We start from the raw sequence: 27,965 nt of genomic DNA on the forward strand, positions 1-27,965 counted from the left end.
TCTTCCCGCCTACCACGATGCATCCTAGCCATCCACCCGCTCCCACGTCCACTCTTCACCGCTGCCCACCAAGCGACGACATGGCCTACAAACGGACCACATTGCGCGGCGGCGTCGAGCCAGCGACTTGCGCATTGCCTACCAATACTGCTCGAATGGCAGAGATGGCTGTCACCGGGTGAAGACGCCGTGAGGGGCGAAGGCGGGAGTGCATGTCTACAAAGAGCAGGTTCAAGGAAGCACGTTGGGCAGGCCAAGGTAGAGTTCCTTGCTCTTCTGCAACCAAGTGTCGCTGTCGCCTGCGGCAACCTGCAAGGTGGCGTCAGCCTCAGCCTTATTAAACAAGCTTGTCAATCGCGCTCATCACCAAACTCTATGCTTTTGCAGCCATGCGCACTTTGCAAAATGGCGCCCTCTCCTGGCGTGCTGTGTGAGCCACTGTGTCGCACCTCCACCGTCACCTGGTGATTAAGGAGACCTTTGCCTGGCTGCCCAGAATGAAGCTATGGTCGAAAACGCAATTTACTCTTGGTTCGCTTGATCCGTGCCGCGCCGTATGGACGCTGCCTATTATCTGAGCCATTGTTGAACAGACGATTAAAAAAAGCAAGGTCCCCGCCAGCCCCCCCTTTCGAGAATGGCATGATGCTCTGGTGGCATCCGAGAATTGCAGGATGCTCTGGTGGCATCCGCTCAGCTGATGGCGTCCACACCTGACAGCTGAGACAGCCGACACAAGTCGGACTATCACCTGCGGCGCTGAGTGACCTTTCTACCTACATCATGATGTCGATGGCTATTGCCAAGGTTATTTGTTCCCAACACTTCGAGAACACAACTCGCGCAGGACCTCGACTTCGAAATCCATGACGCGCCTCCAGTTTGTTCCACATGGGGATCTCCGCCGCCTGCCAAGCCGCATGAGGCTGCCAGTCAGACATGGTGTCTACATTTGGGTCAAGAGATAGACCCCATATGTGCCGAGACACACGTCTATGCTCTTATGAATTATCACTGCCTACTTTTCCTCATCGGACGCATCATATGGAACGCCCGACACCCTTTTCCAAAGCGAACCCGGCCAACATACCACTGTCTGTCGAGTCTAAAAGCGTCATCACACCATGATCGCCCGGACCCTCCAATCCGGCCGAGAAGTGGCGACATGATCTCAAATGCCCAGCAAGGGGCAAAAAAAAAAAAAAAAAAAAAACTTCAGAGTGCCTGTCCCTGCTCTGTGGAAGACTCTTTCTCTAACAACAAGTAAGCATAAGTGCGTTGCCTCTCTGCTGCCTTGAATTCATATGACGAACACTTTTTCAGCCCCTTCTTTTCGACCCTCAGAATGTCCATGACAAGTTCTAGAACACACTTGCTGACCGACACCCACAGGACTAGCGTTGTTGCCTTCGGTGCAGCGAGTAAACACAGACGCCACCGCCTGCGCAGGATATTATTCACGCGTCGGTGGTCTGACTGCACGTTACTGGCTCGTTCGTGTTATCGATCCTTCATCTTCGGTCTCGGTATGAGGGCAACTGGCACCACCACTGCCTACCTTAGGCATACGTCGACGTTTGGGTAAGGCCGCTCGCCATTACGATTTGATCGTCTTACTCGCTGCTTCATTACCTTCTATTCATGGAGTGTGCCGGCAAGATGATATCACCTAAGCCTCATTGGGGCCTGGTGGTCGGTGGTTGGGTTCTTCACTCTTGACTTCCAAGCTTGGTCGGGCACATTCGCATGCGGAAATACGAGGTTGCAAAGCCTTGGGCCACGTGGTTAATCACTAGAATCACGAAACTGCTCTTAGGCCGCCTGTGTTGGTCATGCAACAGGTTTTCGCAACAACAGGCTCTTTACGTCGAGGTACTCATCCATTTGCCATGATTTGGCGCTGAACGTGCCCCAATCTGTTGGTGAGGCGGATTAGACATATGCATCGTCAATGCAGTTGACCTTGGCGCGTCGCTCGATGACCATCCAGATAGCGAGGCTGGTCCAACAGCAATCAGGCCAGAGAATCAGAGCTCGTTGGCTCGCTTCGGTCACTTGGTTCCCAGAATACTCGATCAGTGTCAAGCCCCAGCTCACCCATTCCTCCCCCTGCGTTTACCAGTCAACCATTTGCATATGTAAGCAAGCCTCAGAACGACGGGAAAGCGGCGACCCTGGACGAATCATCGCTTGGCCGTGCTTAAAATACCACCATCGTCATCTAACTTATCGGGTGGCAGCAGCGTTAAAGGTTTCACATCATCTCGAGGCATACCGAACTGACTGGCTTTGATGGACGATGGCGTTCGGCTCCTCTTGAAACCAATACAATGTCCATTTCGGTACATCATCATGTGCTGAACCGAGCACCTACCCGATTGCCTCACCTGCGAAAACGACGTCTTTGTAATTGTCGTTGCTTTTTAAATCGATTTTTTTAGCGTGTCTCAGTCTTGTGTCTGCTTATATCGGCCGTTCATTCATCTCGATTCGTCAGGAAGTCATGCTCCATGTCTTCGTGCAACTTTTCTTTTCCTTTTTCCCCCCCAACGCCTAGTGATGGCCATGGGCCTCCACGTCAAGGATCAGACAGCCCAAGACGCGTTGTAACTTCATGTACCTGGACGACTTGCAAGCCTTGTCTCCTCAACGGCCGCCGAAATCACAAAACAAAGTGATATTCTGCGCCCGAGATGGGTGGGTTTCAGGCAAGATCCATCAAGGTGTCGAGGGGCCTCGAGGCTTTGAAATCGTCGCACAGAAGCAGCCTTTCAGCTTTCAGCTTGAGGCTATTTCCGCCGAAGAGGTGTGGATGTCATGGTAAACATGACATGTGAGCTTTCCAAGGCGGGCTGCAGAACCTGATGGGCAACGTAGCGCAATATTGTGAGGCACCATCCTTTCTCGAGGTGGACGCCTCAACAAGCCCCGTAGACGCCTTGCCTGGCAGTCCTACCATACTTGAATCTCGAACGTGTTCAGCGGAGAAGAAACAGCCAGCTGATTGCGAGCAGCGGCGGTACAAACGGTGGTGCCTAACAATGTTACTCCGCAGCACCTTCGTGCGAGCTGCTCGGCGCCAGACAGGACCCGGGCGTACGACCCAGCGCTTTGCCTCCGCTTGGGTACGAAGAGCTAATGAGAGTAACAGAACTCAGGTGCAAGTGCAATTGTAGGGCTCGTGACCAGCACGTTGCCTTGCTACAAGATACCCAATCGTGGGAGCTTGCGGTGGGATCTGCGTTTTAGACTGTGAAGCCTCGATATGCTTGTGATTGTTGGTTGTCGCGCCGAGCGCACGTCATCCTGGACGAACATGGAGCAGAAACGGAGCGGTGCAGTCCAGGGTAACGAAAATAGGAGCACAGTGGCTGGCTCGGTGCTTCACGGCGTGCTCAGGGTTGTTAATGTGGGGTTAGTGACAGGGTCTTGCACACTTCTGAAGAAAAGAATGCGAAGCTCACGACATCCATTGTTGGTAGTAGACAGAAATATTGGAGCGATCGAAATGAGCCAACCAAGTTGGGCGGGATCACACCGCCATCTCTTTTATTTTGCAGTAACAGGCCATCGAATCTTCTGACGATACCTAACTCAGGAGGCGGTGTGAAAGACCGAGGCGGGGTCTTTGCGTTCCAGAACCCATTACGACCCGAAAAGTACCCAGGTATCGAGGCTATATGTGGGGCAGAGCTTTGGTTCTCCGTTCAAGGAGATAACATCCCAAAATCGCGTGTGATAAAAGCAAGGCAAACCTGTTGCATTGCGTCAACCTGTGGGGGCCGGTCTTGACGTTTTGGGGGCTTTATGCGGGCGAGTCTGCATTGGCCTGCCTCATTGAGCATGATCTGGCAGCCTACTGATAGCTATGTATCCTTCAGTGCGTGATTTGAGGACATGACGACATGAGACTGCATGGGGATGCCTATATGGTGCATTTCTCGATATAGAGGACGCCTTGCTACTGGTGAGAGTAGCGCGGGGCGAAGTCGTTGCGTTGGCATCGGTCGAGGGAACAGGCATCTATCACCATTAGGCCACATTGGGCTCAGAAGCCATGACTATTCACTTTACTCTCCGCGCCTCGCAGGTTTATTCAAACCTAAATCGAGCTCACCATGACATCTGATACGACACGAGCGCGGTTGAAAGCATGACGGCCCAACTGCAAGTACAGGGATGTTTCTGTTTGCCTCCTTATCCGGCATGAGACAAAGCTTTCTCGGTGTATAGCTCCAAGAGGTTATGTCGAATCTTTTTTCCCTCGTGTCTTGGTGCCCAATCATGTCAAATGAGACTAGACTTGGGTCTGTGAGGTTTCGTGGCCGCTTGAGGCAAACATCCTCTTCCAATGAACAATTCTCGTTCAAAATAGGCATCGCATTTGATATATCAACCTGATAATGGCCGCATCTGGGAACTGGCCCTCTGTAGTCGAATTTACGACCGTAGGGCAATATAGTCGCTTGATAGCCCCTCCTGGGCCACAGGTATCGAAAAGTCCAGCAATTCGTACAACAATGTCAATGTCGAAAGACCCGTATTCCTTCATCTGTAACCAGCCCTTTCATTGCAGCTATTCACGTTTGCCGGCATGACTTACTGACTGCTCGGTATGAGGTTTTCTGCACGTTCGATCAGTGGGAGAGAGGTGTTTCTTGTATCTCTCAGGTCGACTTTTTATGCTTTGAAACCTTCATGTCTTTAAGATGTCGCACACCCTCTCTAAGAATCTGGATGACAGCAAATGTAGTGGCTTTCGTCAGCTGGTCATCAACTGTCCGTGCGTCGTTGAGAGCAGAGTGAAGAGGTCTTCCACACGTGGTCCGCAGGGAATAGACCATAGGTAGGGGGTGAGGATACATCTGAATTCTGGCCCTCCGCAGCTTAGAGAGCCCTCCGTAGTCCTTGTATATATGTTTCTCGTAACCCTTAGCCCCTGGCCGGCTCCCTGCTTAGTGGCTCCGCAGGGCCACCTGACAACAATGTTTTCTTCGTTGACGTGAACACCCGGACCCGCGGTTGCGCATATGAAATGACAATATCGCCACCAAACATTTGTGTTACTCAAAATCCTAGCGCTCTGGATAACACTCAAACATATCTCCATCGGTCAAAGAGCCTACAAAATTTGGCTGCAAGCTATCTAAAGTATCGGAGCGCGAGGTGCGCTCGATATCGTGAACCAGGTCCATCAAGGGTACCGGTACCCTTGATGGCATGGGGCTCAACACACAAGCCGGCAGGTGGGCTAGGAACGGAACGCCTTGCCTTGACAGATGCGATCTGACGTTAACTGGTTAGGAAGAAACTCGAGTCAGGTCATGTACGTAGTCGGGTGTAGTAGTGCGCCCAGCGGCAAAAGGCCCACGACCACCTGTCTGCCAAACACCACATTACACATCACACCCATTCATTCACGATGACTCGAGTCACAGAAGTACATAGTTAGAGGCCGAAGTTTCGCATAACTCCTAGGTCAAGACTCACCGGATCACGCCCCAGCTAACCCACAAGCAACCTCACAGGTACAAGCTGTCTCCGCGTGAGGCCTGGCAGCCAGCTATCGGCCTAGAAGCACGGCTGCACCCCTTGTCGAGTTAAGGCACTTGCCCCCAACGCGAGATATACCTTACCCTGCGGTACCAGCAAGATCACACCCTCTTCCCTTACTATACTAAAAGAAGCGCCTAAGAATAGGAATCGAGACGCGACCGCTACCGGAATGCACCAATGACTTACTTTAGCGACGACCAAGGGCAAGCCGGCGATTCAATACAAACATCCCCTGACGACGCTCGTCGGCCCGGTCCATCTTCCCCTTTGGCGGCGGCCGTCTTCATGCTTCAACGAGGATTCCGACAAGGCGGCTCCGTGGGCCCTTGCATGGCTCCGCAGGGGCACCCAACCTTGGCGATGGACTTTGGTGATCCCGAACCCACCATCAAATGTCAGCGTGCATTCACCACGTGGGAGATGCTACCCACGTGATGGAACTGGCCCAGAATCGGACACCGAAGATAATTGGGGTAAGCCCGGTTCCTTGCGTCAACGTAAGACGGCGCGATGTGTCCCCTGGTCGTGGTGATCAGCCGTGCTGCACAGCGGCAGTGCAAATCAGCCCCGGACCAAAGTGGTCAGGGTTGGGCGCCTTTCTGGAGGCAGTGATGGCACATGGGCAAAATGGGCAGATTCAACGCGCGAATGAAGCCTACAACGCCGGGGTTGTCCGTGGCATTGAGTCAACCCATCTGAGATCAATCGCGAGAGAATATATACGGGGGCAGCATCGGCCGGAGCGTCTGGGCTCGGGAGTTTTCTCCTCATCACTGAGGTCTCGCTGGGTGACAGCGACTGCCAGCAATTGACGCGACGAGCCAGCGCCATGGATGCAGACTTTCCGCGGTCTGCCCGGGAAGCCGAGGACCACATCCGTCAAATCCGCCGTGACAAGGGCCTTGGCGATGGTCCGGGGCAAATTGGTAACAACGGCGCCGACCTGGAATCCGCTTTGAAGGTGTTAGTAGGGCGCTTGCCGTCGCGGATCAGCCCGAACTGACGTTGGTTGGCAGTCTATCCCACGATCTGTACCAGACAGCGACACATTTCCTGCTCGAACTCATTCAAAATGCCGACGACAACATGTACGCGGTTGACGCCCCGACGCTGGCCATCACGTACAGGCCGGGGCGGGTCAGGATCGACTGCAACGAGCGCGGGTTCTCACGCAAGAACATTGAAGCCATCTGTCGCATTTGCCAGAGCACGAAGAGCGGTAGGAGCAAATCCGCTGGGTTTGTCGGTGAGAAGGGCATCGGTTTCAAGGCCGTCTTCAAGGTGGCGTCAACCGTCTGGATCTCCTCTGGGTACTACTCTTTCAGGTTCGACCGCGATGGACATCTCGGCATGATCGCTCCGATCTGGGATGCGTTTCCCGAAGCGCCCAAGCCTGGGTTTACTTCCATCTACCTGAAGCTGGCAAGAGACTGCAATGAGGGGGGCATTATCGACGAGCTTCGCTCCTACGATGCCAAGATTCTCATATTTCTTCGCCGTCTGCAGCGGCTTGAGATTGACGTTCAGCGCGAGTTCTGGAAGTCCGGCGACTTCAAGACGGTGCTCAGCCGGCAAGCGAACACTTCAGGCAACCCTTCCATGACGACATTGATGAATGATGGTGTCAAGAAGCAATATCTTGTTTGGCGCCACACAGTCAACCGATTGCCAAACGATGCAAGAAGGCCCGGCATATCGAGCTCCGAGGTGGTCCTGGCATTCCCTCTCGACAAGGACGGAGAAACGCCTCTGATAGAGAGGCAGAGTGTCTATGCATTCTTGCCCATCCGCGACTATGACTTCAAGGTGAGGGGGTCTGTTCTGTGCTTTGGATGAGACCAGCAGCGCTGATCCTGCTCTGCGACCTAGTTCCTACTTCAGGCGGACTTCCTGCTGTCTGCCAACCGCGAAGATGTCCACGCCGATCTGCCATGGAACCTGGCGTTGACGACGGCTGCGCAAAAGGCCTTTCTCGACGCTGTCAAGCACATGAGCAACCTCACGAACAAACTGCGCTACACGTGGTTCCGCTTCGTGACAGGCAGCTACAGCGCGCAGCTCGGCATCTTCGCAGACCTGCAGAGAAAGCTGCTCGCGGACCTCCAGAAGACGCAACTTCTCGACTCAACCTGGGGCCGGAAGAAGAAACCGATGAAGCTGACGCGAGTGCCCGACATTTTCTGCGACAACGACGGCCGGCCGTTCACGCTCCACTACAAGAATGACGACCGCTATCTGTCGCCCAAGTACAGCCAGGACGAGCCCGACGCGAGCAGCCTCAGGGCCCTGGGCGTCAAGGACATCACGCCCGAAGCCTTCATGAACGAGATTGACAAGCTGCTCAAGAAGCACCGCGGGGCGTTCTTCCAGAAGCAGACCAGGGACTGGCACGCCAAGTTCTCGCAGACGCTGACGTCGTCGTCGTTTGCCAGCTGGCACTACAGGAAGCGGACCATGGCCATCATCCCGCTGCGCGACAAGAGCTGGACGTCGATGAACGAGGGACAGGTGTACTTTGCGGCTCAGTCGAACTCGACCCTCATCCCGGAGGGGATCAAGATTCGCATCGTCGACCCCGAGGCGGCGGCGGACCCGGCGCGCAAGCTGCTCTTTGAGCACCTGGGCGTGGCGAACCTTTCCCGGCCGCTTGTCGCCAACATGATCATCGACGCGCACGGGAACGAGAACTTCAAGCCGGACGGCCTCAAGCCCGCGACCCTGGTGTCGCACGCGCGGTACGTCTATCAGGAGAATTGGGAGCAGAACGCGTATCGGACGCAAGAGCTCTGGTTTGCGCCTCAAGAGGGCCCTTGCCGCAAGGGCTCGGCCATGTATCTCCCCCTGGACGTGCCGGGCGCCGCCAGCAGGCTCTTGCCGAAGGTGGCCGACGGGGGCTACGGGTTCCTCCACGCTTCCTATCTCGAAGTTGCTGAGCCCCAGAAGAAGAAATGGCATGAATATCTCGTCAAGACGCTGAAGGTCAGTATATACCCTCGCCTCTGGGCCACGGAGCAGCTCGAGACCGATTACCTGCACGCCGACTTCAACTACATTGTGGAAAATGCGGACCCCATGGCTTGGATGGTGCTGCTGCGCGATGGATGGAGCTACTACAGAGAGGTGCTCGATACCAGCATCACTGCCCTCGGGGCTCTCGCCCATGAACGAAGGCTGCTGGTGGCTCGGGTCAAGAGGCTCAAGGTAGTCTGCATTGGGAGGTCGACGCGTCCGCCAGTCTCGGAGACTTTCAGACCATCGGAGGCCCTTATCGAGAAATGGGGCAGTTTGCCTCCTTTTATAGATGTCCCCCAGCCGGAGAACGCGCGGTGGGAGGCGGTTCTGCGTCACCTGGGCGTCCTTACCTTGCCGACCCTCAGCTTCTACATTGACAGCCTGCGAAGCGCAAAGATGGTGGAGTCCACCCCCATGGAGATCATCGAAAGCCTCATGACAGAGATTGAAGCAAAAGGCACGACGACCGAAGGACGGCAAAAGATCATGTAAGTCACCCTGGGGGGGGACCACCACATCGACGTGTTTGCTGATGACACGGAATGACAGGTCAGAGTTTCGAGACTCTTCCCTCATCTGCATCCCGCCCGAGGGCGACCGAGAGTCCCGTCTCTGGATGAGCACGAGTCGGTGTTTCTGGGACGGCGAATCATGGCTCAAGCAGTCTTATGGCTTGGCAAAGCATTACCCCAACCACGAATCGCTGTTCCGGAACTGCCTCATGATCCCGGACGTCGGTGTCGAGCACATCATCAAGGAGGCCAAACGCATCAGCGAGAGGGGAAACAATTCGATTCCCCACATCGAGAAGATCCTCTCGGCCTTGGCAATCCATGCCGACTACCACATTACGGCGCCGCAGAAGAAGGAGCTCGCGGCCATGGCCATCTTTCCCATCTCGACCGGCCCCGCTGACGGCACCTACCAGTACCTGTCTTCGATCAACAGCAAGAAGCCGTGGCTGATCGCCGACCGAGAGGTGTTCAAGACACAGTTCCAGCACCTGTTGCCCATGCTGGCGTTCAGCGTCAGGTTCGTGCTGAAGATTCGCAAGTTCCTCCTGGCCCTGGATCTGGGCGATCGGTGTCTCAGCAAGCTGGCCTCGAGCGTGACGGAAGCCCGCGGGGACGCCGTGATCAACAAGGAGCTGACGGAGAAGTACCGGTCAAGGAGCTCGCTCTTCTTCAGGTATGTTGCCCGGAACCCGTCCTTTGTGTTCATGAGGCTAGGGAGACCACAGCTGACGCGCCACGAACAGACTCATGCCCGAGGACCAGCCAAACCAGGAGCAGGTGCGCGACAAGTTCCGCAGCATCGACGTGTACGTGGCGTCGGAGATCTCGCAGTACTGGACAGCGCCACTCGGGTTCACGCAGATCCGCAGCACGCTGGCGACGGGCGCGGCGTTTCTCGAGTGCGACTATGCCGGGGACCTGCGGATCTACCTGCGCAAGGGCTACGAGACGGAGGCCTACCCCTGCGAGCTGTCGGAGCAGCTGCGGAGCTTCTTCAGCATTGACATTGAACATCGAGATCTGGTGAGCGTCGTGCTGACGGCAGAAGTCGATCGGGTCGAGCAGATATTCGACAGCAGGGGTGTCATGCCGTCGATACCTGACGATGACGACGACGAAGATGGTAACGATGAGACGCAGAACGGCGCCGACTCTGGGGCCAAGACGGGCAACAACTATATCCCCGGAGTGGGCGTCATTCCTGTCACGACAGGGCCTCGCGCCGGCAGCAGCAGCGGCGGCGAAGGTTCGCGATTCTCGCGTCTTCTGGGCAACAGTCGGTTCAGTGCCGCGTTTTACGGCCAGCCGAACAGCTCTTACGAGTCTCTGCCGTCGTACACAGCGGCGATAGCAAGGTCGACGGGGAGCGCCGCCGCCGCCGGAGCTGCAGAAAGACGGACAATTCCAGGCGCTTACACGCTGCCGTTTCTGCGAGGCGCCTTGAGGGAGCTGAATTTCCACCAGAAGGAGGGAACCGTCATCGGTGCGCCGGTCGCACCGCCGGGCTTCTTGGATCGGGTCAAGACGTTTGCACAGCGCGATAGTGACCTTGGAGAGCTCTTCGTGAGTTTTATTCCCCTGCCCTTCTCCTGTATCCCCTCAGCCCACTTCATCGCACGCGCGAGACAAGGCCGCAGCTGACTCTCCCGTTGCAGGTCGCCGACATTCTCACCGCGGTTCTGGGCCCTCAGTACGATGCAGGCACAATGTGGACGTCGCGATCCAAGAGAAAGGCAGAAGAGGCCGCCTTCAACTTTACAGACTCGCAGGGACGGTTCAGCGCGTTCCTGATGCGCCTCGACGGGACCTCCGGCAAGGGCCAGGGCTTCAACCGCTTCGTCTACCACCTTGACGTCAAGGCGACCGACAAGCCGCAGACGAATCACTTTAAGATATCGCAGGACGAGCTCAACCGGGTAAGCACAGGTCCTGACAGCATTCGTCTTTGAAGTGCCACCTCCCTTTCTGTGGACTATCTGCTCATCGTGGCGTTCAGGCCCGTCAGTTTTCCATCCATAGCAAGGTCGAGTCCAGCCTGCCGGCACCGATGAGGCACGTCTCGATCTTGGTGCACATTTCTGAGCTGCGCGGGGAGCCCAAGATTCTGTTCCTGGCAGATCCATGGGATTTGTTCGCTGAAGGGCAGCTGACGTTGGAAAACGCGTCGCGCTACAAGGCGAGTCTGAACCTGCGGCCGTGGGTGGGCGCAGCCGGCAACGAGGGAGGTTTCGATTCTGTCCAGATCCGATCAAGGGATGCTGCTGGAGTTCCTCGTGATACGAACATGACGGAGAAGAAGGGCTGAACGAATGAATGAATGGCAGGGCGTAGGTAGAACAGATACATGGTTCATGATTGAATGTATGAGTGCTCCTTCGAAAATGGCTGCCTACCTCGTGCCTCCTCACCGCTCTTTGTGTGTTTCGTGGCCAGGCACCAGTCGATCACCAGCCGACAAACCTGGTGTTTCTGTTAGGCAACCTCTTGGTGAAACTACATCAACCCGTCCGTCTCACCCAGCTCATCTCTCAGATTGCTCATCTCTCAGATTGCTCATCTCTCAGATTGATCATGTCTCACTGAATCATCTTCGTCACAATCACACCAAATCAGCATCGCCCAAACAACAAGAGAAGCCATTCCAAAACCCACAATGCCGCCTCCGCCCCCAAACCCACCCCTGACCTTCACAACAGACACCTCCCTACCATCCATCTACACGACACCTCTGCCCCAGTCCCCCTCCCCGTCCTCGCCACGTCTCGTCGTCGGCGCCGCCGTCCTCCACCGCGACAGCAGCGCCAGCCCACGCATCCTGCTCGTCCAGCGCAGCCCCCACGAGTTCCTCCCCAACCGCTGGGAGCTGCCCGGCGGCAGCGCCGACGCGGTCCACGACGCGTGCCTCGCCGCCGGCGCCGCGCGCGAGCTGTACGAGGAGACGGGGCTGCGCGCGCGCCACGTCGTCTCGCTCGTCGGGAGCTACGCCTGGCTCGATGACGGGAGGACGTGGGTTAAGCATTCGTTTCTCGTCGAGGTGGAGGGAGTGGGGGCGCAGGCACCGCCCCTGGTCCGGCTGGATCCGGAAGAGCACCAGGACCACGTCTGGGCGACGGAGGAGGACGTGAGGACGGATCAGGTCGGGGAACGCACGCTCGCGTGGACGAGCGAGGAGCAAAAGGCTGATGTGCTGAGGGCATTCGCAGCGGACAAGGATACGTCGTCGTCTTGGTGATTGATCCTCTCGAGGCGTGAGCTTCTGCTGCGGAAAGCCGGATTTGTACGTCTATACAACATCATGTATACTCTCTACTTCCTCTTCGATCCCTTGCCGCCTCTGCCCCCCTTGCCTGATGACCCCTTTCCTCCACCGCCACCGCTGCCGCCGCCGCCACCACCACCGGCGCCCATCATGACCTTGAGCTTGCCCACGGGCACCGAGTTGACGACCTCCTCGGGCTTGAACGCCTTGATGAGCTCCACCTCGCGCGGCCACATGCGCTCCGAGTCCTGCGCCCGCTCGTCAACAACGCCCTTCTTCGTCGCCACGAGCTTCCACCGCTCGAGCACCTCCTTGACCGCCTTGCCCTTCTTGACCGGCCCCGGCTGGAACTTGACCTTGTACTTGAACCGCCCGAGCGCGTTCCACGGCGCGCACACGGGGATCGCCTCGACAATCTCGTCCCCGACGAGCGGCGTGCCCACGAGCCCGTCGAGCGCCGTCGCCTTTTCGGCCTCGTCCGCCTCGAGCAGCTCGACGCCCTCCTCGTGCATCAGCCGCCGGATCTCCTCGTGCTCGGCCGTCGCCTGCTGCTGCTTCTGGTGCTGCGCCCGCCGCCGCTCCTTCTGCGCCGCCGCCTGCGCCTCCCGTTCCGCCCGCGCCTGCGCCTCGGCCTCGGCCTTCTGACGCCCCGCCGCCGCTCCGATCAGCGCCTCGGCCGCCGCGCGGTCGTCTTCGTCCTGGTACTTGTACTTGGCCGCCATCTTCTTGGCCTTGCCCCTTCTTGCCTCGCTTCGCCGGTGCCGTCTTGGCGGGTGCGGGCTGCTTCGACGCCGCCGCCGCCGTCGTCGTCTGGGCGCTGCCCTGTGGTGGCGAGTCGTCGTCTGCCGCTTCGGACGCGCCTCCTTCGTCTTCGTCTTGTGGGTTGGTCTCTGCGGGTTCTTCCGCCTCGGAAGATACTTGTAGGTCCTTCATCTGCTCGACTGGCGCCGCTTGCTTTTCCTTTTCCTTTTCCTTTTCCTTCTGCTTCTCCTCGTCATCCTCCTCCTGCTGCAGCTGCTCCTGTCGCTCGCCATCCGTGTCGTCATCAGCATCAGCATCGGCGCCGTTGGTGCCCTGCAGCGGGTTGTCGCGCGCATCATTCTCTTGGTTGTCGTCAGCCTCGTCCTCATCCTCGTCCTCGTTCCCGTCGCCATCGTCAACGTCCAGCGCGCTGTCGGTAGCAGTGTCGTGGCCGCCGACGGCACCCGCCGGGCTCTCGTCGCCCCGCAGCCTGTGCTTCACGTGCTTGGCCTTGCTCTCCTCGCTGATCCTGAACATGATGCCGAGGCCCAGCACGAGCGGCGCCGGGGGCAGGAAGTTCTTCTGGCCGCGCACCATGAAGCTGCCCGCGGGCAGGTACTCGCCCGTCGGCGCCGACTTGGACACCTGGTCGGCCCTGACCCACCAGGCGCCCATGCCGGCCTTGGAGTCCCACGCGCTCGAGCTGCAGACCGACAGCATGCCGGCCTGCGCCAGCGTCGCCGGCGGGATCGGCGCGTCCGGCGTGTCCTGCCTGTTCTTGACAATGACCGTCGCGGCGCCGTGCATGTCGGCGTGGCAGTACACGTCGCCCTTGCGCAGGTACCGCTTGTACAGCGTCTCGTTCTGCTGGGCGTCCTTGCCGCCGAGCACCAGGTAGCCGTCCGACGAGATGAACCAGATGAACTTTTCGAACCACATCTGCTTCCGTATCGGCTGCAGGACCGCCTTCTCCTGCTTGAGCCCCTTTTTCAGATCCTCCGTAATCTTCTTCTCGGCATTCCTCAGCGCCATGGTCGAATGCTGCACCGTCTTCTGCTCCTTGACGGCGGCCGTCCGCCGCTGGTCGTAGTACTCACGCGCGTTGGCCCAGGGCGACAGGCCGAGGTTGATCTCGATCTGCAGCCGCCGGTCGGCCCCCTTGGCCTTGGCACCGTCTTCGTCATCCTCACTGTCGGACGCGTCCGATCCCGTCTCGTAGGCCTCGTCCTCGTCCTCGACAGCCTCCGTGCCGAGCAGGAGCGTCATGAGGTTCTCGCCGAGCTTGCGCGGCAGCTTGATGGTCTCGGCGACGGGGTTGCGCCGCTTCTGCTCCCGCTCGATGAGCTTGCCAATGTTGACCCAGTCCATGCCCTGCTGGACGAGACCGTTGACGGCATCCATGGCCTCCTGCACGCGCTCGACGTTGGCCTCGATGGCCGCGGCCTTTTGCTCGTTCAGCGACTGGGCCTCCTGCAGACCTTCGATGCGCTGGGCGTGGTCCTGGCGCGTCGCTTCGAGCTTCTTCTTGGCGGCGGCCTCGCGCTCCGTGAGCTTCGACTCGAGTTTCTGGCCCTCCAGCGAGGAGAAGAACTCGTCCACCGTCTTGTTGAAGCCGTCGAACGTGAGGACCTTGACGGAAGGGTCGTCGGCAAACTTTTGCGGCAGAAACGGGTGAAAGTCGTCGTAGAGAAGATCTTCTCGCTTCGTCTCGGCGCCGTCGTCCGGCTTTTCTTCCGTCTCCTCGCTCTTCTGCCTGTATTTCGCAATGACATAGCCCGTTGTCGTGGCCGAGCTCGTGGCGTCCTCGACGACCTTTCTGGCGACAGTCAAGGCGTGCAGCAGACTGTCGAGCAGTGCGTCGCTGTCGAGGAGCTCGGCCGGCGTCTTCGTCGGGTCGAAGCCGGTGACCTGGAACGCGTGGTCGACGAGCATGGGGGGCAGTTCGGTAATGGTCGTGGCGAGGCCCTTCCTCAGCTGGTCGCCTGGCTTGACCTTCTTCTTCCCCGTCGTCGGCGCGTTGGCGGCCTTGGCCGCCATGACCCTTAGTGCATCCTGCAGCCTCTCTCGCGTCAGGGGCGGGACGCCGCCAAAGTTTTGCCTGTTGTCGAGGGAGTAGCCGAGTCCGACGCGCTGGGGTTCCTGGCCCTCGCCCTCGGGCACGTTCCGCAGCAGGGTCAGGATGCGGAGCTCGGCGTCGGTCAGGATGACGTTGCCACTGGCGAAGAACTCGAGGAAGAGTCGGTACTGGCCATCGCTGAATGTAAACTCGATGATTCTGTCGGTTCCGACTTGTGACACGGCCGTCAGGCGTCTCGTCTTGAGGAACTTGCGCAAACGTGCCACAAAGGCCGAAGGGGCAGCAGCGGTGGTGCGCGCAAAGTCGGTCAGGTGGCAGCGGAAGCCCGAGTCGATGAGAATCTGCTTCTTGTTGTCGGGCTTCGCAAACTTCAGCAGCAGGATCTTGGAGGACAGGTCGTAGACGTTGGCAAGTCGAAGGGTGACGAGACTTTCGTGGAGCTCGTGAGCGATGACCTGGGGCGGCGCGTTGGTTAGCAATTCGATGATGCAGCCAGCCTTTTGGTGGTGTAGCCAGCCTCTCGGCGGTGTAGCCAGCCTTTCGGCGGTGTAGCCAGCCTTTCGGTGGTGTAGCCAGCCTTTCGTGGTGTAGCCAGCCTTTCGTGGTGTAGCCAGCCGTTCGGTGGGTGCAGGCAGCATACCTTGACGTCAAGGGACGAGAATCTCTGCTTCATGATCGAGATGCGAGGTCCTGGGCTCGCGGCTGAACGGCAATACAAGTTCTGGTGCTACTTGATGATGCAGCAGAGGAACGAGGGGCACTTTTGGTGGTGCCGATGATGCTGCCAAAGATGCAGCAGCAGCCGTGTGGCGGCCGCGGGGCATTTGTGGCTTATTGACGAAAGGCTGAGGGGCTCAACTCAGCTGCATGACGTAAGGGTCCGTATGCAGCAGACCGAAGACCAAGTACCTAGGTACGTACCTACCTACGTACGTACCTAAGGTAGGTACAGTGGGGTGTGCCTAAGGTACCTAACATCGTCGCCTTCGTGCCGAGTCCCTCAGTGTCACCATTTTGGCTATCAAGGCGGCACCCAACAAAGGCGTCATTGAGCTCTCGAGTTTGACCTTAGCACGCCCCTGTGGATATAAGCTTACACGCTACGCCATACGGCTGGCACAATTCCGACTTCTGGCAGGGTATATCGTACGCGTGATATCATTGACTGCAATACACCTTGTTCCCCTCAGATGTCATGCCTCCGTCTAAAACGTCGAGACAAGCCCGACCGAATCCCCATACGCCGTCCGCCTGTCGCTCGTCGCTCTTGGTATGCATGGTACACGCGCTTCACCACACACCTCCGTCCGCCTTAGCCTGCTCATCGTGTGGTGATGCCCAGCGCGTCTCTCTCTCTCATCTTACAAAGCGTCATCTCCACCCGCTCACGGGGTCTCCCGGCCAGTGGCAAACAACAGAGGCCACTCAATCAGTTCCTTCCATGCCGGCGACAGGCAATCTTCTATAGAGCACAGGGCATTGCGTCCCCATCCCCGCATGTACCAGGTCGTCGGCTCGACAGCCGAGACGATGACGCAGTAGTATGCGAGAAGCGACAAGGCCGCAGGGTCCCGCTGCCGCAGTAGCGAGATGTAGTCGCCCGACAGGTCAATGGGCCATGTCAACGCGATGCGGTTCTCCGGCAGCGCCGTGGTTGCCGTCGCACGATGTATCCAGCTGATCAGGCCCTCGAGCTCGCGTGCGACGACAACGTTGGTGGGATCGATCGCTGCGTTGAATGTCATCAGCCGCGCTGCTACCGAGTCGAGAAGCGGCGTTGACGTCGGCGGCGCCGTCTCTTGGGCGAACAGGTGGCCAAGCGTGCCGCGGCGGATCAGTAGCTCGGACGCGTCGAGAATCTCGCTCATGCCGCGGATGAGGAGGAACACGTCGAGAATGTTGTCGACCGTCGGGGACGGCAGTGGCTGATCGGGACTCGAGGACTGCTGCTGGTGCGGAAACATGGCGTAGGCGCTCAAGAGGAGGAGCGACGACGCAGCGAACAGGGGGTCGCAATTGGCAGCCGTGATGCGTGGGAGAGCCGCACGCATGCCGGCCACGGCATCGGTCTGATGCTGCGAGGCCGTCAAGGCGTACGCAGCCCGGCGCTCTGGTCGTAGAGTAGCGAGATGCAACGCCGAAAAGGCGAGGACCTGATGAAGCAGGAACACGTGAGTGAGAGCGATCTTGGGGATCTCAAGCTGCCAGACGTGCTGAAGGTCCGCAGACCGCGGCAGCGTGAGACAGGCACTGGTGGAGTAATGGTGCATGAGCTCCAGGTCGGTATACCACGTCCCGATGGGCACGACGGCGTACGGATCACGGTCGGGCGTTGAGAGGGGCGTGGACGACGACATGGGGCGTATTTGCTGCGGACCAGAGGCGGACAGGTCCCGTCGGGGCATCGCTGAGGGCCCTGGCACTGGACGGTCAAAGCTGCCATTGCTGCTGCTCCGAACAGTGCTCAGACCCATGTCCCCTGGTGGTGATGCATGTTGCTGCTCGTCGGGTGATGTTGCAGCCGACGGTGGTCCCTGGACCAGGCTACACTCAGTGCCATGCCTCACGCACGCGGTGCAAGGCCTCTTCTCGTCGCACTGAAGAAGAATTAGTGGATCAATTCGCACAGCAAACGTAGCACACGATGACGGCGGCGCCGGCGGCGTTTGGCGAGGGCAGGGCACATCGCAGCGCGCTGCATGACACCGCATACATGCCCATGCCCAGCCCGGCCGGCCACCCGGTCGGAGAAGAGGAAAGGTGCTGCATACCTTGACACGGCGGCGCTTGCATCGGGCACAGCCACCGCGAGACTTCTTGTAACCCAGACGCGGCGGCATGGCCACGGGTCTGGACACGGCTGGACCCAGTGTAAGCCTGGAAGGAAACGGTGAGTCGTGGGCCCTTCACTGCGAGACCGAGACCGAAAACGCTGAGCCGCACGATGATCTGGATCTGGATCTGGATCTTGAAAGGCGTTTCGAGTTTGCGGGTGGCTCAGCTACAGTGACGGAATCGCTGTGCCTCACTCAAGACGAGGTCGATGTGGACGCGGCAAGGCTGCGGATAGCGGCTGCGGAAAGCGAAAGCGAGTGTGGGGGGAGGGGGCGAGTGATGGATATGAATGGTTGGGGTTGGGTGAGTTGGGTGGAGGACGCGACCCAAGTGCCGAAGAAGTGGGTGGATCAGTCTGGGCGGTCGATCGCCTTCTGCCACAGGGTTATATCTGTAGGGGCGGGTAATGAATCAGGACGCGCGCCGTACAGTGTCGTGTGTCACGGACGGGTTGACGCCGGGTCGCGCAGGCAATCCTTGTCCTGATGGACGATGGTTGAGCGTCTCGTTGTTCAGCTTGAGCGAAAGGACCGATCGAATCATCCGGCTCGTCGGCGGTGTGCATTCGGCTACCAGGCCAAAGGGTGCGAAGAAAGGCTCTGAAGAGGATTGGCGCCCTGTCAGGGCGAAAGCGAGGACAAGGGCAAAGGCGAGGGCGAGAGCCAGCAAAGAAGTATGTGCCTTGGAACTAGAGAGCAAGCCAGCAAGTCCGCCTTGCGTGAGGACACGAGTCATTAGCAAGGTACGCAGGCGCTTCCGGCGATGTGCTGGAACAGGGGCACGGATTCTGCCGGACCGTGCTCTCCTGTACTCCAAAGGCTGAGTGAGGTAGGGAGGGTGTGAGCTCTGACCTGACGGGCTTCAGGCATTTGCAGTCTGCGGTGCACCGTCTGTGGTCTGACGTCTGAGGTGGCATGTTCTTGAATCCTTGTTCCAGTGACGGCTTTGAATTGCAAGGCAGAGTCGCTGGCAGACTTGATGAGGTTCCGGAGACCGACACCTCATCGTGCGGAGTGGAGTTTTGCCGGGTCGACTCTACAACCCGAGCAAGGCTCCTGGAATGAGCAATTGTGGACGACGAGATGAGTGACAGCACTGAGTGAGACAAGTGCTGTCTGCCGTGTCTAGGCCTACCTGGACCCCCAAAACCTTGGCTGGGATACGCAACCTAACAAGACAAGTCAATCCATCAGTGGCACCTTGGGGTGGTTATGCCAGCTCCGCCAAAAGGACCCTTGACCTGATTTGTACTCAAGCTTCGTATGCTGCGGCTCTTTTAGCCTCCCAATAGGCAACGGGCAGACGCTCATCCTGGAGCTCACCTAATCCATTCGGATCCACTGTCTCGTCCGCGGCAAATCAACGCCCAAAGCGAAACCGAGGGCTCAGCGTAAGGCATGATAGTGTGCTTCTCGAATATCGTTCCAGTGCATCGGGTAGGCACTTTCTGTTGGTGAAGATTGCGTAGATTGAATTGAACTATCAGAGCAAGGGAGTTGGTCTGGGGCGGATTGCCTTGACCTCCCCTGACGATGATAAAACAACGACATGCCCAAGTCGCAGTGGTAGAAAGACTCCTATTGTCAGCATGCCAAACATCCATCATCAATATCAACTTACAACAGATACCTAATTCCCTCCTTTTCGTACCGCCTCCCCGTCCTTGCCTCACGCTTTCGGTAGCCAGACTGCTCCGCCGTTGATTGACCCGACAACTTCCCTCCTCCGCAAGACGTACGGTTCGACAACGAAGACGTCATGGCCTCTTTCGCCAACAGCGGCTTCTTCGCCAGCCGGTACAAGTTTCGCCTTCACATCGTCCAGCTTGTCCTCATCCACATTGTCCTGGGTCTCGCAGGCGCGCGTGTCTTCATGAAGAACCAGCCCCGGGGCAGGGGTAACACAATAGCCCTTGGCATGGTATGCTGGCACCGACTTATCGGGAGAGACGGACAATGAACTGACAGCGCGACATCATAGGGCGCCAAATCCTTGATAATCATCTTCTATCAGCTGGCCACGGAACACATTGCGCGTTTCCGAAGGTGGTCGAGCCTCAAAGCTTTCGCCATTCTTAACTGCCTCGAGATCGTTTTCTGGGGTGCTGTCATCTTCCTTGTCATGCAAGGAAACCTGCAGAGATGCGAGGGAACCGGCTGCATCTTGAACTGGATCGTCTTTGGCGTTTCAATTGTCATTTCGTAGGTTGCGCCCCGCCTCGCTCGTCTGTGGGATCTTCTCGAGCTGCCGCTGACCTTGGCCGTTTTCTCTGCATAGCATCCTCTCGTCATGGGTGGCCGTCATCTCCGTCCTGGACTTCCGCTTCTTCCGCGCCAACGGCGTCCGCCGAGACGATATGTCCCTACGAGGCGGAAGCGAGAGCGGCGTGCCATTCCAGAGCAACCCTGTGCAGCGCAACAGCCGTCACTCGCATCGCAACAGCCAATCGCGCAGCAACAGCAACCAGCACCCAAAGAGCCCATCACACCGCAAGAGCTCCTCGCAACAGCACAAGAGCTCTTCGCATCAGCACAAGACCCGCAGGCAGCACAGCAACCCTCAGTACGACAGCAGCCCCCAACATGAGACCAGCCCTTCGTACGAGGCCAACCCTACATATGACAACGGTGCCACATATTACAACAACCAGCAATACCCAAGCAACCAGGCGAAATAGAGCGTTGCTTCACAGCATCCAGAGATGAACAGCCCAAGCTTACTTCAAGCTTTTCGGCACGTGTGACAGGGCCTCAAGCATGCCAGCGGTGGACTTAGTCGGGGGAATGTGTGGTGCATGGCGCAGGGGTCCCGGGATATTCGTACATGGCTTCGTCCATTTTTTGTTTTCTTCTCCTTTGTCGATAGACCGGTTGCTAGCGTTTGCTTTCCGGATTTTTAGGTCCTGGTTGTTCGAGCTATGCTGGTATGCTGCTCTGGAAGGTAGCATGGCATGCGAAGTAAACTTAGCAATAAAGCGTTCGGAATTCAGAAGTCATCTCCAAATTACCTGGTGAGAGCCCGGCGGACCATCACGTCGTTGCCTTCCGCCAGGACCCTTGTCTCAGTGGCGTTCAGCATTTTTCAGTCGTGGACTAGAGTCTTCGCTGAGGAGAGCTTCGTGTAACGCTCTCAGGAGGTTGTCTCGCTGGTGATGAAGACGGATGAGATGGCTCTTCCCGAGGAATGCGTGTCCACGAGCGGAGCACGTGATGTGTTGAACCGTGAGTAAGAACGACATCAGGGACGACCAAATGGGCAGGTGGAAAGGGAGATGAAGCTCGCTCCTCCCTTCGTGTCGTCGGCATTCTGCTGGTGGCAAGTGGTACCATGCACATGCCAAACGACATGGCATGAGGCGAGGTGGGGTAAGAGGCGCGTCGCATTGTTGAGCGTAGCTGCCATTACCAGCAAGCGAGCTATACTAAAAGACCATCAAAGTCCACCTCAGGGACAGGACCTTTTCTTCTCCAGCTGTGACCTGCTCCTTTCTCCCCTTCCGAGGACGACATGTGCTTTCAATCAAGTTGGACATATTCAGGGTCGCCCAATTGATCACGGGGCACGCATCAAAACCTACCTACCCTAAATGTACGCAACGAAGCCGTTTCGTCACAACATCTTCCATCAGATGCCCTTCGTTCGCGTCGCCCCAGCGCCAGCCTTGTTAGGCGCTCCAGTTCTCACTAGAGAATCCCGACCGCCCAATCGCACACCCTACGATTTCGCTTCCATGTCATAAGCTCTCCACACATCTGACATATGATACCCACGATGGAAGGCGACACGTCTCCTTGTGCAGAAAAAGAAGCAAGCAAATCACACTCTGATTCGGTCAGGCCGGAACGGTTTGTGCTTCCCCAACCTGGACATCCCAAGTCATGGCTTAGCTGACCGCCAATCGAGTCCTCCCACGACCGCCAGTCGAATAGCCCAGCCGCCCGAATGGCCCCTTCGTCTGCAAGTATCCTGCATCGAGGAGGTTGGAGCTCTGCTGATCGGCACTCTCCAGTTCGGCCACCTCAAGATGCAGTAGCCTGCATGGCGGCCTGGCCTTTGCTGGTCGACGTTCGTCGTTGGTCACTGGGCAACTCGGCCGCTGATCCACGCATGTTTTATGCTTCGCCGAGGCGTGCATAACACGAAGCTTCAGCTTGTGCACGGCACCCGTGGCGTGTGTCCGAGCTCCTCACTGGCCGCTGGTTGGCGAGAGATGAGTGGTTCCCCCAGGATGCGACACCCAGCCACTGCCACGCGCATGGGATAGGAGAGAGAGAGAGAGAAACAGCACAGGCGGGCGGGGGCAAGAGACAAAGGATGAGATTCAATTCACAAACGCACTTGTCGGGGCCATTGGCCCCCGGGAATCAGTCGAGGAGGGATCCGAGCAGAGCGCGGTGGCCATCTTCAACAACCGAGGCCCGGTCACGGGAAGAAGGGGAAATGAAGCTGGGGCACTTCTACAACGACACATCAAATCAACGCCCAGCCAACTTTCACAAGCAAGAAAGAGCCAAGAACCTCGACGCGTCCTGCACGCGGTGGGCTACTGCAGAAGAACGGGGGTCTTTACGAAGCGGAAACGGAAGCGGACAGGCGAGGTGGAGGGTGAGTGGGCTCAGTCAGGGGGGACCTGCATCGCACAACGCTATCCCCGTTCGAGGCCGAGTAAACAAATCGACAGGACCACAGCACTCCCATACGCCCAGATGTCCCAGCTGAGCTCACAGAAGGCCGGGGACCAACCCCCTGATCAACCTGTTCTCAGGCTCGACTCCTTGTTGATCGCTCTGTGTTCGACGCACACCCTGCCGCGGCAACCTCCTGCCACGCAACAGTGCAGAGCCCCGTCCACAAAACCCAATCCGCGTCGCCAGTCTCGCAGCTCCCATCCTCCTCTTCTCTCCCCCTCCCCTCCCCTCATCGATCTCAAGCCAGACACAGCAGACCGCCTCGCCTCGCAGCCTCCAACCAACGTTTCCCGCCTCTACAGAGCAGAAGTGTGAAAGACAGTACAAGAAGCGCGTGGTGCCATCAAGCCCGGCTTCTTCCCGCCCTTTCTCCTTCTACTTTGTTTTCCAGGAAACAAAGCAAGAGGAACTACTTCTTCTTTTGGCCCTGATCCTTTCGTGCCACAGAGCATCGGAAGGTCGCTGAAAGAGGAGTTGTTCTTCGTTGCGCTCCAGAGCCGCCACCCTGGACTTTGAAGCCCGCGTCCCCGTCCCCTTCAGCATCTTCCCTTCCACCTACAAGGAAGGCGAGACCCAGACAACCACCACCACCGAGACTCACCAGGAGCTCGAGATCCAGCTCCCCCCGACCCAGCAGCAGCCGCAAGCCCCCGGACGGGAGGAGGCTCAGCAATACTCGTCCTTCACTGCGACCGCCCAGCTCCCGCCTCGTCGTGAGCAGCAGCAACAGCAGCAGCAACAGCAACAGCAGCAGCCTCAGCGCTACACCGAAGAGGTCCGCATCGAGGAGCACTTCCACCGTCCGGGCGTTCAGCACCAGGAGACTCGCTACCACGAGGAGCACCGGTAAGTACCAAGAAAACAAACCTGTTCATTCTGTCTCTATCGCAAATCTCTCTCTTTTCGCTTCACCTCTGCTTCCCCCACGGTCAACCGGACAACGGGACTCTCCCACCCTGTTGGCGGCCACCGCGGGCACAAGCCGGGCGGAGAGAACCACCAGGCACTTCAGCTCGTATTTCCACGCAACCCCTTCATCTTCTCCTCTCAGCGGTGGGCGGGTGGCTTGGGCGGTCCGTGGGGTGTGCTGGCGAAATTGCTTGCTTCTCCGGTTTGCAACTGGTGGATCACCCACGACGCCTGGCCAGACACACCCCGGACCCAAAACAAACCCAACCAACCACCCCTACCTCGTCACCCCCTACTAGCCCAGTTGTCCGAGTGACAAAACAATCGGTGAAGAAGAATTTCCCATCGAGCTGGAGCTTCATCACCTTTAGCTACCTTAACATCACTTCACCTACACCCTCTTCATCCATCAACCCCAATTCACCATCTCGATTCATCCACGATTAGGACCTCCACAGACTGACGCAATACATCTTCAGTCCTCAGCGCCACGACTTCTCTGAGAGCTACGTCGAGGTCGACCGTACGCACCAGCACTACGATACCCCTCTTGACTGCATCGAACGCGAGTACCGTGAACGTTGCCAGCCCCGTAACAGCCGCGAGGAAGTAAACAACTGCGACCGCCCCGGCCGCATCATCAACGCCGAGTACACGGTCGAACCCGCCCGTACTCACCGCCCCAGCTTCCGCGAGACCGCCCGCGAGAAGGTTAAGTACACCGTCGAAGGAGCTGCTCGCCGCTTCCGCGAAACCAAAGCCAAGATGGGTTACTACGATGACGATGGTAAGCCAACAGCCCCTGTTGATCCTCTGAAACTCTCTTACCTAGTCCCCCCCTCCCCTGCTTTCTTACCGTCCTGCCCTGGCTCGCAAGTCCCTATATCCTCCCCCATGAGCACTCCAGCTGAGTTGCGTTTGTCATTTTCCTATCTATCCAGGCCACTATCACTCCTTCCGTCAGGGCCTGTACAGGTGCGCTGACCGACTCGTCCACCCTAAAGGCCGTGATGAGCACGTCCACGCCGACAACGATGTCCGCCAGCCGTGCCGTCCCAGCCCCAGCTGTCCCCGCCCCAGCGGCGGCAACCAGGGCCCTTGCCTGCCCAACACGGTGTCGATTCCCTGCAACCACATCCGCATGGGCGACTTCCTGATGCTTCAGGGCCGCCCCTGCCAGGTGATTCGCATCTCGATCTCGGCTGCCACCGGCCAGTACCGCTACCTTGGTGTCGACCTCTTCACCAAGCAGCTGCACGAGGAGTCGTCGTACATCTCCAACCCCGAGCCCAGCGTGGTCGTCCAGACCATGCTCGGCCCCGTCTTCAAGCAGTACCGTGTCCTTGACATGCACGATGGCCGCATCGTCGCCATGACCGAGACTGGTGACGTCAAGCCTGACCTCCCCGTCATTGACCAGTCCAACCTCTGGTCCCGTCTCAACACTGCCTTCGAGTGTGGCCGTGGCTCCGTCCGCGTTCTCGTTCTCAACGACCGCGGCCGTGAGCTCGCCGTCGACATGAAGACGATCCACGGCTCTCGCCTGTAAGCGGCATCTCGATGCTTGCTGTGCTGTATGTATCTGGGTGGAGCTGGATTGAGGAGTAGCAAATTGGGACTTTTTGAAGATTGGATAACCTTGGCACCAGGGCCCGCCGTGTCTCTGGTGTTAGGCAGTAGTGTACATGTCTGTAATTGACTTGGTGTCCGTATCTACGAATCCCGAAAGGGCGATGGCGTGACATGTTGTGACTGGTGTATGGCTGGTAACGAAAGCCGGCTTGCGTGGCATGGTGCCTGCAGGCACCTGGATGGCCAGCCGCAGGTGCTGACCCCTGTCTCACCTGCTTCGTTTAGCGCGGAGACTAAGGAGCTCAGGTGCTCCTCCCCCTCACGACTGATAAGAGCTCCTTGCCTTGATCTCAACCAGCCTCCCCCTCTTGAACTGATGTTCATTCCTGTCATCAGGTCCATGCCATTCGAGAGCGTGAGTTTGGACTGAAGACTGACCTGGATTGCTATCAATTTACTACCTGCCCGAATCATCAAGACAAACCCTACGATGGGAGCCCAACTCTCAACGCATGACGCTGCCGATAAGGCCCTTGTCGATCGCCTCGAAGGTCTTCAGGTCCGCAGCACGTCCAACGACTTTGTCCATGTATCTAAGGATGGGTCGCAGAGCGAGAAGCAGGCTCTTTCCAGACTTATCCATCGCGAACCAGAGGGTATCTCTGTCAAGCTTGTAGAAGACTGGCAGAGCACCTTTCTCAAGGACCCCAAGAACAGGTATGCCGCTTCGCAATGCTCACTGCCGTGACGCGTCTTGCGTCTTACGTTCGTTATCTTCCAATGCACCGACTAATTCTTCTCCAGGTTGGCCCTTTCTGCCCTCAGCAATGCCGATCCGCGTACCGTCCTGACGTCTACACCCGCCACGCTGTCTGACCCTCAAATATTCAACGTCCGCATCCCCCTCGAGGGAACGCCGATAACAAACCAGCGCTCTTCCGGCCGCTGTTGGCTCTTCGCCTCGACGAATGTTTTCCGTGTTGCCCTCGCCCGCCGCTACAACCTTGCGGGCTTCGAACTATCACAGTCCTACCTTTTTTTCTGGGACAAGCTCGAGAAGGCCAACTGGTTCCTCGAGCAGGCCATTGCCACGGCTGCCGATCATGACCTCGACTCCCGACTCGTGCAGCACCTCCTCGGTGACCTCATTTCAGATGGCGGGCAATGGGACATGGTCTACAACCTCGTCGACAAGTATGGTCTCGTGCCTCAATCCTTGTACCCGGACTCGTGGAATGCCCAGAATTCGGGTGTCCTCAACTCCGTGCTCAAGACGAAGCTGCGCGAGTATGCCCTCACCCTCCGCTCTCTTGTCAACGAGCAGAGCGCTACTGCTCAAAGCGTCAAGGACGCCAAGTCCAAGATGCTCCAGTCCATCCTGGGAATCTTGACCCTGACACTTGGCGCACCGCCACACCCGCACGAGGCCTTCGTTTGGACCTACGAAGACAAGGACGGCAAAGCCCATGAGCTGACATCGACCCCGCGCGCCTTTGCCCGCGACATCTCCTCGAGTCAATGCCGCGTTTCGAGCGCCACCATTGCAGGTATGGTCTCGCTCGTGCACGACCCGCGTCACGACCCCTTGACCCTCTTGACCGTCGACCGCCTCGGCAACATTGTGGGCGGCCGCCCAGTCACCTACGTCAACGTCTCCATTTCCGCCCTCAAGGCAGCCTGCGTGCGCCAGCTTCGCGCCGGCCTCCCCATCTTCTTCGGCTCTGATGTGGGCAAATTCAGCTCCTCGCGCTCCGGTGTCATGGACCTCGACCTTGTCGACTACGAAGTCGGCTTCGATGTGAGCCTGCTCGCAATGTCCAAGGCCGATCGCCTGCGCACGGGCGAGTCGCAGATGACCCACGCCATGGTCTTGACGGCCGTCCACATCGACGACAAGACGGGCCGCAGCGTCCGCTGGCGCGTCCAAAACAGCTGGGGCGAGGCCGCCGGCGACAGGGCTGGTTCGTCATGAGCGACGCCTGGATGGACGAGTTTGTCTACCAGGCCGTCATCGATCCCCGCTTCCTCGACAAGGAAACAAAGGACGTCCTCAGGCAGGAGCCGGTCGTGTTGCCGCTGTGGGATCCCATGGGCAGCCTGGCATGAGGGGCAACCTATTTCAGGAGCAGGTTTGCAATCTGGTCTGATAAGTTATAGACAGTATGTACGTGTTTTTGGTTCAGCCTATATCAGCATGAAGCATGAGATATTGAAATTGATTTCCTTGAGGGCTCCCGTCGTTGAGTCGCATTACTACACCAGGCCCGATCATACCTACTCATTGGAGAATTGAACACGCACAGCGGTTTGTCTGTCGTGCGCTACTTGTGAAGACCTGCCCCGGTGATCTGATACAGTAAAGGACCGACCATGTCTACATGTTCAAGCAGTGCAATACGCAGGCCTTGAGTCGAGGTTCCCTGCTTGGATCCGAACACAATGCAGTTCGTGCAAGATTTCGTTGAGTGGACTGGCAACTTGGTCAACCAAAGTTGAGTACCATACCAAGACCATGCCCTAGAGCCGATTTGTTACAAGCACCACTGTTCGCTAGTAGTATTTGCTCGTCGTGGCAGCACCCAGCATGATGAATCAGACATGATTGACAACCACGTCAGCAACGAGTAGCGTATTTGCATAGATAGACGCCGTTCAGAAGGAGCTCAAAGCCTGGCGCAGATCTCTCTGTCCAGTCATCCAATTCCGGCTAAGGTGCCTCGATGTTGGACTTGTCAAAACATCGGACGGGACCCAAGCAGCTGCTCCTAATGCCGTTGACAGGTCAACCGAGAACAGGGCTC

At 57.9% G+C, this 27,965-nt stretch overlaps 9 protein-coding genes across 9 annotated transcripts; 6 read left to right on the plus strand and 3 right to left on the minus strand.

The window, feature by feature from the left end:
- The first annotated feature begins 841 nt into the window (after positions 1 to 841).
- Positions 842 to 2,371, plus strand: VDAG_01742 (uncharacterized protein). The gene is made up of 2 exons (XM_009657771.1): positions 842 to 1,263; positions 1,393 to 2,371. Exons 1-2 carry the CDS (start codon positions 1,004 to 1,006, stop codon positions 1,583 to 1,585), a joined length of 453 nt encoding a protein of 150 aa, XP_009656066.1. The 5' UTR covers positions 842 to 1,003; the 3' UTR covers positions 1,586 to 2,371.
- Positions 2,372 to 6,385: 4,014 nt separating this feature from the next.
- On the plus strand, positions 6,386 to 11,388 carry VDAG_01743 (uncharacterized protein; the record flags this gene model as incomplete). Its single annotated transcript, XM_009657772.1, has 7 exons — positions 6,386 to 6,519; positions 6,573 to 7,362; positions 7,426 to 9,056; positions 9,118 to 9,756; positions 9,827 to 10,646; positions 10,739 to 10,999; positions 11,035 to 11,388. 7 exons carry the CDS (start codon positions 6,386 to 6,388, stop codon positions 11,386 to 11,388), a joined length of 4,629 nt encoding a protein of 1,542 aa, XP_009656067.1.
- Positions 11,389 to 11,736: 348 nt separating this feature from the next.
- Positions 11,737 to 12,315, plus strand: VDAG_01744 (uncharacterized protein; the record flags this gene model as incomplete). Its single annotated transcript, XM_009657773.1, has 1 exon — positions 11,737 to 12,315. One exon carries the CDS (start codon positions 11,737 to 11,739, stop codon positions 12,313 to 12,315), a length of 579 nt encoding a protein of 192 aa, XP_009656068.1.
- A 74-nt stretch (positions 12,316 to 12,389) lies between these two features.
- Positions 12,390 to 15,798, minus strand: VDAG_01745 (DUF814 domain-containing protein; the record flags this gene model as incomplete). Its single annotated transcript, XM_009657774.1, has 2 exons — positions 12,390 to 12,590; positions 12,739 to 15,798. 2 exons carry the CDS (start codon positions 15,796 to 15,798, stop codon positions 12,390 to 12,392), a joined length of 3,261 nt encoding a protein of 1,086 aa, XP_009656069.1.
- Positions 15,799 to 16,545: 747 nt separating this feature from the next.
- VDAG_01746 (C6 zinc finger domain-containing protein) lies at positions 16,546 to 18,000 on the minus strand (the record flags this gene model as incomplete). Its single annotated transcript, XM_009657775.1, has 2 exons — positions 16,546 to 17,757; positions 17,932 to 18,000. The coding sequence occupies 2 exons, from the start codon at positions 17,998 to 18,000 to the stop codon at positions 16,546 to 16,548; spliced, it is 1,281 nt and encodes a 426-aa protein (XP_009656070.1).
- A 406-nt stretch (positions 18,001 to 18,406) lies between these two features.
- On the minus strand, positions 18,407 to 18,730 carry VDAG_01747 (uncharacterized protein; the record flags this gene model as incomplete). Its single annotated transcript, XM_009657776.1, has 1 exon — positions 18,407 to 18,730. One exon carries the CDS (start codon positions 18,728 to 18,730, stop codon positions 18,407 to 18,409), a length of 324 nt encoding a protein of 107 aa, XP_009656071.1.
- Positions 18,731 to 19,753: 1,023 nt separating this feature from the next.
- On the plus strand, positions 19,754 to 20,672 carry VDAG_01748 (uncharacterized protein; the record flags this gene model as incomplete). The annotated part of the gene is made up of 3 exons (XM_009657777.1): positions 19,754 to 19,915; positions 19,976 to 20,196; positions 20,273 to 20,672. 3 exons carry the CDS (start codon positions 19,754 to 19,756, stop codon positions 20,670 to 20,672), a joined length of 783 nt encoding a protein of 260 aa, XP_009656072.1.
- A 3,814-nt stretch (positions 20,673 to 24,486) lies between these two features.
- On the plus strand, positions 24,487 to 25,272 carry VDAG_01749 (woronin body major protein; the record flags this gene model as incomplete). The annotated part of the gene is made up of 3 exons (XM_009657778.1): positions 24,487 to 24,508; positions 24,597 to 25,137; positions 25,242 to 25,272. 3 exons carry the CDS (start codon positions 24,487 to 24,489, stop codon positions 25,270 to 25,272), a joined length of 594 nt encoding a protein of 197 aa, XP_009656073.1.
- A 267-nt stretch (positions 25,273 to 25,539) lies between these two features.
- VDAG_01750 (cysteine proteinase) lies at positions 25,540 to 27,748 on the plus strand. The gene is made up of 3 exons (XM_009657779.1): positions 25,540 to 25,881; positions 25,969 to 27,328; positions 27,394 to 27,748. Exons 1-2 carry the CDS (start codon positions 25,655 to 25,657, stop codon positions 27,134 to 27,136), a joined length of 1,395 nt encoding a protein of 464 aa, XP_009656074.1. The 5' UTR covers positions 25,540 to 25,654; the 3' UTR covers positions 27,137 to 27,328; positions 27,394 to 27,748.
- Positions 27,749 to 27,965: the final 217 nt, after the last annotated feature.

This window comes from Verticillium dahliae, genomic scaffold, assembly GCF_000150675.1.
Source record: "Verticillium dahliae VdLs.17 supercont1.3 genomic scaffold, whole genome shotgun sequence".
In the NCBI taxonomy this organism is placed as follows: domain Eukaryota; kingdom Fungi; phylum Ascomycota; class Sordariomycetes; order Glomerellales; family Plectosphaerellaceae; genus Verticillium; species Verticillium dahliae.

Coding starts and splice junctions, on each gene's coding strand:
- VDAG_01750 (XM_009657779.1), top strand. CDS start 25,655: ATGGGAGCCCAACTCTCAACGCATGACGCTGCCGATAAGGCCCTTGTC. Junction 25,882..25,968: donor CTCAAGGACCCCAAGAACAG/GTATGCCGCTTC, acceptor ATTCTTCTCCAG/GTTGGCCCTTTCTGCCCTCA.
- VDAG_01742 (XM_009657771.1), top strand. CDS start 1,004: ATGAATTATCACTGCCTACTTTTCCTCATCGGACGCATCATATGGAAC. Junction 1,264..1,392: donor GACTCTTTCTCTAACAACAA/GTAAGCATAAGT, acceptor CGACACCCACAG/GACTAGCGTTGTTGCCTTCG.